Source organism: Pistacia vera, unplaced genomic scaffold (assembly GCF_008641045.1).
Source record: "Pistacia vera cultivar Batoury unplaced genomic scaffold, PisVer_v2 Contig191, whole genome shotgun sequence".
NCBI lineage: Eukaryota > Viridiplantae > Streptophyta > Magnoliopsida > Sapindales > Anacardiaceae > Pistacia > Pistacia vera.
In genome coordinates, this window is record NW_022195992.1 from 49366 (window position 1) to 60783 (window position 11418).

An 11418-nucleotide genomic window follows, 5' to 3' on the forward strand; every position below is an offset into this window, starting at 1 on the left:
CGAGAGAAAACATCGCTATCTCCTTCAAGTGGCTCGTGCCTTACGTTTCCAATAAGGAATACCATTAGAATTCTGGTCTGCTTGTGTTCTTACAGCCGCCTACCTAATAAATCGTATTCCCACCCCTCTTCTTCACAACAAGACTCCTTATGAAGTCCTATTCAATAAACTTCCCTCCTACTCTCATCTTTGTGTCTTCGGGTGTCTAGCATTTGCTTCCACCACCTCCCACCATCGTCATAAATTTGATCCCCGTAGTCGACGTTGTGCCTTCATTGGATATCCTTTTGGTGTGAAAGGGTATCGGCTACTTGATCTCAACACCCATAAAATTTTCATTTTAAAGGATGTTATCTTTCATGAAACTCTATTCCCTTTCCAAACTCCATCCCTACTTCCTAAGTCATTCACTCACTCTCCTTCCACCCTTTTCCCCAATTTCCAATTACCTGATCCAGACTCCATATCAGCACACCCTCAGCCCACATAGCAACACACAACCACCCGTACTCTTGCTTTACCTCCCATTGACACATCCATAACACCTATACCTGGCAAACGGGCGGGTTGGGCGGGTATGGTCCGGGTAGCAACGGGTCGCGGGTGGAATGGGTCGCGGGTCAACAGGTGAAAAATTCTCACGGGTCGACATTTTCATGATCTGTACCCGCCCGTGCGGGTACGGGTCACCCGTGAAAATGGAAGCAGCCTTTTACATTTTTCATATTTTTGTTATTTTTTACTGTTATTTTTAATTCAAAATTTCAAATTGCATACTAAATTATATTAATTTAAAAACTTGATATAAAATTCATTTATTAAACTTATTAGTTATTAACTTATTATATTAAATAAATGGATGATTAAATTAAATTTGATTAGATTTCACCAAACATTATTAATTTAATATTAATATTTTTCATATTTATATCAAACTCCATCATATAGATAATAGAATTAATAAACACTAAACATACATAGTAATTACTAATTAGTAAACACTAAACATATAAAATTGTTTAACATTCAACATACATAACATAGTAAACACTAAACAATTAAACATATATAATTGTTTAACCAAAGTACCAAACACTCTAAACAAACAAAGCCGCCCTTGATTATGCAATCTCCTTCCCCCGCACTTGACTTAATGGCACAAGCAGCTGAACATCATCAATTTCATATTCTACAATTAACAAGATATAAGTTAACTATCGTAATATATTAACAAACAAAAATATTAAAACATGTGAAATATAAGTTAAAATGTTACCTTTAACTTCATATCCAGAAATCCATGTCCTGGTGCATATCAAAGACTCTGCATTCTCCGATAAAAGTGAACTTCAATATTTACTGAGCACTTTGCTACCAATACTGAAACTGGACTCCGAAGCAATAGTAGTTATTGGTATACTCATCACATCACGGGCCATCATCGAAAGTATCGGGTATCGATTACTAATTTTCTTCTAATGGTCCAGGATATCCAAATTGCAAAATTTGATGCGATCAAACCTTGCCTCTCCCAAATAAGTATCCAATTCGGACTTCTTAGTAGCACTAAAGTCACTCTTGTAGTAGTCAAATTCCTGCACTATTTAAATATTTAAATTTAATAAAGCAAAATTACAAAATAAAGAAAACTTTATTAATCACAAGAATATAAAAATATTTAGGGAGCATTGACTTACACAAATATCATCTCCAATGATATTAGGATTACTAGCTTGTACGCAATCATCTCTAGTGGGAACCTCATTGCCACTTAGACTCTCATAAGCAGCAAAAAGCCTATACAACTCCTGCTTGACCAACTCCAACTTTCTTGTTGCAACTACTGGGCCATCAACTTTTTTGTAACAAAACTCAACAAACTCAAACTTGAAACATGGGTCCAGAATTGCTGCAATTGCTAACACAACAGTATAAGAATCCCAATATTTGTCAAATTTTCCTTTCATTTGACTTGCCATGGTACTAAGAACTTCATCCTCATTTTCCATCTCTTCGTATAAACACCTTGAACTCTCCACATTTCTGAGATACAAGTTTGCTGTGGGTATTGGAACCCGAAAAAAGAGTAGTGTCTCATAAAATGGTTGCAAGAATGTAAATACTCCCCTCCAGTCAGTATCCTCTGAATATCCCAATGAAAATCCCGAGGATACTGTCTGGAGAACGAGTTGTATTTAGAAAAAAATCTGTGTAAGGATAATAATAATAATATCCAAAACATGCATATAAAATGTCACACAGATCCAAACTTATAATTTACAAACTTTAAGAAATTATACAATCAAAACATATTTATAGGGTGGAAGCTTCCAAAGGTATTTCACAAATATTATCATTTCACTTATTTACATCAATAAACATCGAGATGACATAAATCATCTCCCCTCACTTGTAGTCCCGCTGTCTCTAGCATCCCTCGCTTCTAGTCTACCTGCAAAGCAATCAACAATGAAGGTGAGCGCATATCGCTCGTAAGGAATGATCCGTTTCATTCTGAATGTACTATTTGATCTTTATTTAAACATTATTAACACATACTTATCTTTTACATCTAGGGATACTTCCCCTTTTATACTAATTCATATGCTTTTCATCATTTTATCCCATGGCTAGATAACATCAATGTGTACACATACAAATAAGTATGTAAACATAGTACACACACATCACATGTCATGACATGAAATCTAAAATCATCTAACATGAGTATAAATCATCTCATGATGTAAATAACATTATAACTCATGTAATGCAACTAAATGCATATGAAACATTTAACATCTAGCCAATCGGACCTTTCTTAGCATCTTAAGCACTTCATATCATCTAGCCTCAAATTTCATCTAGAGCTCATATCATCGGAGGCGTGCTTACGCGTTATTTAGCATCTAAAGCATATATTCATCTTTCCTCAACCATATACGAGGATATGCTTACCGTTTTCCATCATGTCTATATGCATCTCTATCATGTCTATTTGCATCTCTAACATCTTATGGCATGTAAATACATATTTTGGTGAGCTTAATACTTTTAATTCATCTATGGATTATCAACCCATTTACATTCCCTCTTGCTCACATACATCATCTTAAAACTGTATTACATTGCATCTTCTGCCATTTCATAACATTAATCATGCATTGACATCATGACCATGTATATCTTTCAAAGATCATCTAACTATGGGTAAACATTAGTACATGACATAATTACAATAATACATTAATAATCAATTCATAATCATAAGAATTGATTATGTTAAATCTAACTTTAATAACCAGTTTATGCTTCAGGCCATTTTCCGTCCTCTTCTCAAACGAATTGGCTCTTGGCATAAACAAAACGTATAGGTCTGTGTCTTACTTTCTAATTCTTCAAGAATCATCTCATTTCGATTTTATAACTCAAGTTTTGGTCGAATACTGAAGCAGGGTTAACAAACCCCTAAGCCCACAAATCCGAATTTTCATATTAACTATGCCACATCAATTCCTATTGACATCAACCAATGTTACTTATGGATCAATAAACCTCCCCTTAATAGTCTTTAACATCTTAAGGAATGTGTAAAATCTCATTCCCATAATCATCCATTATTGCTATAACATTGTAAGCTAATGCAAACAACACACCACACTTCTATCACACCATTCGACACCATGTGGCCTCCAATACTACAATTTTTGCCACAATCAGTATCCAACTTCATTTTCTTCTCAATCAAACAACAACTCATAAAACATAAAGACAATAACTTCATGTATGATGAATTCAAGGCAATAAGTAGATAAATGAGTTCAACTACCTTGCCATCAACTAATTCTATGCCTTAAAGCTTTAATTTAAGGTTTCATAAAATCCACAAACCCTAGCATAAACCCTAAAATCTGGGAGGTTCTTCCTTACCTTTTTAAAGACTTCCTCCCAATCCTTTGCCTTTGACTTCTTTTACACCTTAATCCTACATATATATTATATACCTCAACATCTACTTCAAATCTTCAATTCATATCAAAACTAAAGTTTTTAATCCTTACCTTAACCCTTCAATTGAAGATCCAAGGCTCCTATCTTGTTCTCCTTGAAAAATTAAGCAAAAATCCTTTAAAACTTAGAGAAAGAAAGCTTGTTTCATGGAAGATTTGAGAGAAATGGAAGAAATGTTGAAGAAAGGCTCTCTCTTTGGCTTGAACGAATTTCATCTCATTTATAGGAAAATATTTCATTTATTTTCCAAAATTATGCAATTGGCCCAATTATTTTAATTGTATAACTCATAAGTCCTTAATTCTTCATATAAGGGCATTTTGGTCATTTCACACTAGACATAATTATTACTTATTAATGCCATTAAATGCAATGAAGCCTACTCAACCTTGACTTTTTCAATGCTTATCCATAGGCAAAATAACAATTTGGCCCCTAAGCCTCTCTTGGATAATGATTCATACCGTTCCAAATGAATTCTATTTTGCCCTTAGTTAGATTTTAGCTTTTTAACATAAATTAACATCTAAAGGACTATTTGAGTTAGGAACATCCTTTGATATCTTGGGTATTACAAAGAACTTGCAAATCCTCTCCCCCTTATCCCATTCTCATTTGAAGGACAACTTTTATAATGGGATCTATCAGTGCCAAATGAACAAACACACGACGGTATATAACGCACTTTCAAGCATTAAATAAGTGGAATTCCATCTCGTGAAATATCCATTCGCATCCTTTGGGCTTATTACACCATTTGTTTAACAAGTTCTTCAAACTTGATTCTTTTAGCCTCACTTCCTTTAACATATTTCACACTTTCACGAATTTATGCAAGCCACGCTACCTCACCTTTAAACCTTCTTAGACTATGAGATTCAGATATGTGCCCAACATCGCACATGAAAAGAACCATCACATAATAAAACATTTTGCACCACAAGTTGACTCCTTAAAATGTCTTCCATTTTATCATTGTTACTTGCATTGTCTAATGTAAGAGAGAGACTTTCTTTTCAATCCCCCAATCTGTTAAGAAATCATACACTATGTTTGACAAAAGAGCCCCCAGTGTGGAGGAGGAATATGGCTAAAATTCAGAATTCTACTCTGTAACTCCCAGTTCTCATCAACATAGTGAGCCGTTAAAGAAATATACCCATCAGTAGTACAAGAACTCCAAATATCATAATCAAGCATATTCTACCCGAAACCCTCTCTAAAGCAAGCTTAATCCTTTCCTTCTCCGTGTAATATATCTAAGCAATCTGCCTTGCGGTGCCCTAGTATAATGCTTAACTTCAGATTCAAATACATGTGGACATCCCTAATTCCTTCATGCTCACTATTGAATATGGGTAATTATGTTTTATGATTCTATTGCCATCATCTCACGTAAATTTCTTGAGAAATCTTCAAACGTCTCAATTTAGTGTCACAATCCATCATCATTTGATCTACACTAGTATATGGTACGTTTAGGACAACCTTCCATATGTGCCTCATATTCTTAGTCCCATGACTGGAACTACCATGTGCATAAACTTACCACAAATCATCACTTTAACCTCACATCCCCATTATCTTCTACATATGTTGTAAATTGACCCCAAACATCAAAACTTTACGTCTTTTTGGACAAACAGTACTACCAGTAGAAGGAAGTTAACCTACGGCTACATTACGACCCGTTCCTAATCTGTAACTCCTCCGTACCAAGCCAATCTAAAGGACCCAAAAAAGTATTTACATTTAAATTAATTACCAATCATAATTCATAACAATTCGTCCAAAAAAATAAAACACTCCCATATATTTTACAAGCAAAACAGCCCTACCAAATGACTGGATTTTTCCAACTCAACAATCACACCCCTCAACTCCAATAAGTATAACCAATCATAATTCTTAACAATTCATCCAAAAAAAAAAAAAAAAAAAATTATAATGTGGTATATGTTGTGAAATTGTGAATCATCATTATTTGAGTCAAAAGAAAATAAATATTTGAGCAGGGGCCAATATTAGGGGCTAAAATTCATTTTCAAAACTTTTTAAGCCTCCCTCACGTCACGTTTTTAAGCAGTCAATTTTCACGTTTTTGGTCCCAGAGGCAGAGGGGCATGATTTCTCAGTTAGTCAGTCAGACCACATGCTTTGTTCTATATTTTTCATTCTCTCTATCCATTCTATCATATTTTTGTCACATGCTTTACCAAAGACAAACTATTTTAATGCACTACTTTTTCAACTCTCCCTTACTATTTTTTATTTTAATCACTAATCAAACATTCCACATTGTTGAGATAAATATTAAGTATTTCATAATTAAAATACAAAAGTAACTTTAAGTCTTTAACCAAAGTTTCCACTTTCCAGTACTCATCTTTTAGCTGCAAAGGCAGGATGTATAGCTAAAAGTAAAATGAGATTTGATCAACCTATACATTACCTGCTGTGCTGCTGGTGCTGCCGTGAGAGGAGATCTGCTGCTGCCATGTTGGTGCTGCCGTGAGAGGAGATTTGCTGCTGCCTTGGCCTGACTGCTGCCCTGTTGCCGTGAGAAGAGATCTATTGCTGCGGTGCTGGTGCTGCTGTGAGAGGAAATCTACTGCTGCCGTGAGAGAAGTCAGAGAATGAGGGAGAGTGGAGCTACTGTGAGAGTGAGAGAGTGAGGGAGTGGAGCTACTGTGAGAGGACCGAGGAGTGGTCGTGGAGCTGCTATGGCCTGTGAGAGAAGAGAATGAGTTGCTGCGTTTTTTTAACTTTTTTGTTTTTTTCACTGATAAGTTTTGGTTTAGATTAGGGTTTGACGTCTGAGAGTGAGAATTTTTTTTTTTTTTTTTTTAAAATTTCAAATTTGCGGGTACGCAGGTACCCGCGGGTAGTACCCGGTCCATCCGCAAAAGTCACGGGCGAGTTGGGTACGGGTTAGATTCTCACGGGTCAAAGTATGTGTTACCCGTACCCACCTGTTGGGTACGGGTACCCGTTGACCCGTGGGTACACCCGCCCATTTGCCAAGTCTAAATTAACACCTCCTCCTCCTTTAGTTCTTAGGTCTACTAGCTCTCGTCGCCCTTCCCCTCATTTAAGTGACTTTATATGCTCTCCACCAATGGTTCCTCCACCTTCTCAAACAATGCGGCTTAACCCCTTGTTAGAGACGTGTAACAATGTTGCCTTCTAATTCTTGTCCATGGCAAGGCCCCGCAACTCAGGTGAACCATTTCCTCTCTCTTCTTTTATTTCTTTCCATAAACTTTCTTCATCTTATCATGTTTTTATTTCTACTTTGTTTGCCACACCTGAACCTCAGTCTTATGGAGAAGCTATCAAGTACCCTCACTGGTGTGAGGCTATGAATTCTGAAATATCTACCCTTGAACTCAATGACACTTGGTCACTTGTTGATTTACCACCTGGTAAGCATACCATTGGCTCCAAATGGATCTTTAAAGTCAAGCATAATTCTGATGGGAGCATTGAGCGCTACAAAGCGTGTCTTGTCGCCAAATGATTTACACAACAAGTGGGACTTGACTACAACGGAACCTTTGCCCTGGTAGCAAAACTTGTTACTGTTCGGACTTTGTTAGCAGCTGCCTTTTTCAAAGGCTGGTTTCTTAGGTAATTTGATGTTCAAAATGCCTTCCTACACGGCGACTTGGAAGAAGAAGTTTTTATGCGCAAACCTCCTAGTTATTTCAAAGGGTCACCAAATCAGGTTTGCCACTTGCACAATAGTCTCTATGGCTTAAAACAAGCCCCGCGACAATGGTATTCAAAGTTTTCTCAAGCCTTATACCAACAATCTAAGGCTGACCACAACCTATTTACTTGGTTGCACAATGGCTATTTCACAGCACTTCTCGTCTATGTTGACGACATCATTGTGACCAGCTCAAGCATGGATTCCATTGTTGCTCTTCAGTCATTTCTCAGTGAGCATTTTCGGATTAAATGTCTTGGTAATCTTCGTTACTTTCTTGGAATTGAAGTAGCTTGTTCTTCCAAGGGTATATCTATTTGCCAACGGAAGTATGCTCTAGATATATTATCTGATGCTGGTGTTCTCGGTACTCGACCACTCAAGTTGCCGATGGAACAAAATTTGAAGCTTCGAATGGATGATGGTCAGCCTCTCTCGGATCCTCTCCCTTATCGACGTTTGGTTGGGTGATTAATTTATCTCACAATTACTCGCCCCGATATAAGCTACGTTGTCCATGTTTTAAGTCAATTTATGACTGCTCCTACTTCCTCACAGCAACATGCAGCTCACCAAGTTCTCCACTACATTAAGAATGCACCTGGTCAGGGACTCCTTTTTCCCTCCAGCTCCTTTTTTCATCTTCAAGGTTATACTGACTCGGATTGGGCCTCCTGCCCCAATTCTCGCCTCTCCATTACGGGCTTTTGCATCTTCCTTGGATCCTCATTGATCTCATGGCATTCAAAGAAGCAAACCGTGGTCTCTCGCTCCTCCGCTGAAGCTGAGTATCGAGCCATGGCAACTACTTCTTGTGAACTACAATGGTTGTCTTATATTTTACAAGACTTGCACATCTCGGTTTCACTTCCAGCTGATCTCTATTGCGATAATTAGGCTGCCTTACATATCACAACAAATCTGATGTTTCACGAGTGCACAAAACACATTGAGATCGATTGTCATCTCATTGGCGACAAAATTCAATCTGGTTTTTTACGCACTTCCCATGTTCGTTCTTCACTTCAGCTTGCGGATGTCTTCACCAAGGCACTTCCTTCCACTCAACTTGGCTTTCTTTTGTCCAAGATGGGAATAGAAAACATCTATTCTCTTCTATTCCCATCTTGTGGGGGGATATTAGAGAATGATGAGTCAACTGCCACACGAAAAGAGTAAAACCGAGAGAGCAACACCACTACATTATTCTCAACAGATTTGATCATGACATTTTGAGCTGTACGTATGCTTGAGGGCAATATTGTATATTCATTTTGTTTTCTCATGTCTAGATTATTTTATTTCACTTGTATAAATAGGCTACTGTACAGATTTCACATTACCTTTTTTTAGGTGGATATTACAGAGTAATTCTTCATCACTCTCATTGCTCTGTTTCTCTTTTCTTCCAAAAAACCAGACCTCTACAATATCTATCATATATATTTTGGTTCAATTAAAGCATGATCACGGAAAAGAAATAAAAAACTCACCCACTAATCAAAGTGATTTCTCTAATTAATTAACGAGACTCGATTAAAACGAGGTTCGTGTTACAAGTTAAGGATCAGAACCCTTAATATTTAATAAATTAAAAACTGAAGTCAGTTTTACTTCTGATTAAAAATGCAATAATTTTGCAGTTTTCACTTCACAGATGTCGAATTCAAATTTCATTTTCACATTTTAAAATGAATAAAGACATGAGAAATTCAAGCCCTATAATGAAACCACTTCTAGAAGAAGTTGAATATTTTAGTATAGTATTAATAAAAGGCAAGCTATTTATACCTAATAAAGTGCTTTCAACATCCACTTGTTTTTACTATAGTCATTATGAAATTTTTAAGAGTTATAATTTGATCCATATGTTTCATAATTTTAACACAAGATTAATTTAGAAATACTTAATTGATAAAAAATTAGAATCTCATCTTACATAAGTTTTTAGTTGCTATCATCTTAATTTTATGATGATAAGATAAATATTATAATTTAAAAATACCGTAAAGAGTAAAAAGTTGGACATCTAACTCTGTATGTATAATTATTTTAGACAAATATAATTATTTTTTATAATTTAGACAAATATAAAAAATTGTTAATAAATTAGTGTTTATGGAGCGTCTATCTGGAATATGATGAATTCAATATATGAAGAGAGTTTGGGCAACTCTGTCAATTTCCGATACTCATTTTTTGGGCATCGGCAAGACTTTTGAGACGGGGAGAGTCTTTATTAGGTGATTGGGGCAACAGTTTCAACGGGCTTCAACACGTGGACTTGAAATTGTCTAATCAACATCTATTTTGGGCTGCTGCTGGCCCCCAATTGATGCCCAAATTAAAGAGAATAACATGATTTTGAGCATTTCTAAATAATTCTTTACACGATGAAAACGTTTTACTATAAAGTGTTTATTCATAAAAATAAGAGTTTAATAGACTCTTTATTATTTAAATATAAATTAAAAAGTGAGTTTGACTCTCTATATCTAGAGAGTTAAATCTCACTCTCTATTCTAATTTTATTTAATAAATTATAAGTTTCTATGCATTTTATTATTAATTATCTCTCATATTAAGTCTCTCTTATATTTATTAAGTCTAATTTAAAGAATCTATTAGATTTTAATATAAATTTTGTTCTTTATATTTAAAAACTAATAAAGATACTCTTTATTTATGTGAAATATGTTATTTAAAATAAAGAGTACCATTAGAGATGTTCTAATATATAAATTTGACACAAAACTAACTGTAGGATGAACCAAATTGTTTACCACTAAATCTAATAGATCTTATTAGGGCCTAAAATGATGAAACACTCACCCAAATAATAATAATAATAATAATAATAATATCAACAGAGTTGTTCAAGCCCCACCAAAACTCTTTGTTGATTGAAAAAAATATTTTTAAAGAGATTTTAATTTATTCAAAGATTATCCTTTTTCTTAATCTTTTTAACCTAATTCTCTTTTTTCTAATCATGGAGGAGAAACAACAAAATAGTCATGAATGAGAAAAAACAAAATAAATAATAAGATTTCATTAAAAAAGAAATCACCATTATACTTCTACTCCTTTATTTTATTTTTTTTATTTGATTAATTCTTAAAAAATAAATGAATTTTTTAATCAAATAAATTGGAGGTTTATATTAAGATTTTATTTTAATTAATATTGAATAAGTCGTCGCTTTGTCCTATTCTTATGGAAGTTGTGAGTTATAACGAGTCTTAGGAGGAGTCTCATTTAGTCGTGTAGTTAAGGGGCTGTCAATCTGAAAAGTGTGCTAATATGTTTGTATGCCTTATTTAAGGCAATTTCTAATATTGACAAGGTTTTGAAAACCAAACCAGACCAACCAGTCCGACCAATCCAACCAGTGACCAACGCCTTCTCCAGTCCGAGTTACCATTTTTAACTATTCATCAAATCTCTAATCTAATCGCTGGCGAACAAGGGGCTATCAACTATCTGGGTTAGAGGGCTTTAGTAGAGTGGAGGTCGGTGGTTCAAGAGGTGGTGTCAGATTGAATTTTGGACGCCGGAATTAGTCAGAATTTGGTTGGAAAAATCAACCAAATACGTGAGTCACGACCGACGAACAGGGGCCTACCAAGTGCAGGGGTTAGATGGGTCTTGTAGAGTGGAGGTCAGTAGTTCAGGTGGTGGTGTCGGATCAAATT

At 35.3% G+C, this 11418-nt stretch overlaps 1 protein-coding gene across 1 annotated transcript; it reads left to right on the top strand.

Annotated features, from left to right (window-relative positions):
* The first annotated feature begins 7921 nt into the window (after positions 1-7921).
* LOC116127439 (uncharacterized mitochondrial protein AtMg00810-like) lies at positions 7922-8620 on the top strand. Its single transcript, XM_031413084.1, has 2 exons — positions 7922-8185; positions 8282-8620. Exons 1-2 carry the CDS (start codon positions 7922-7924, stop codon positions 8618-8620), a joined length of 603 nt encoding a protein of 200 aa, XP_031268944.1.
* Positions 8621-11418: the final 2798 nt, after the last annotated feature.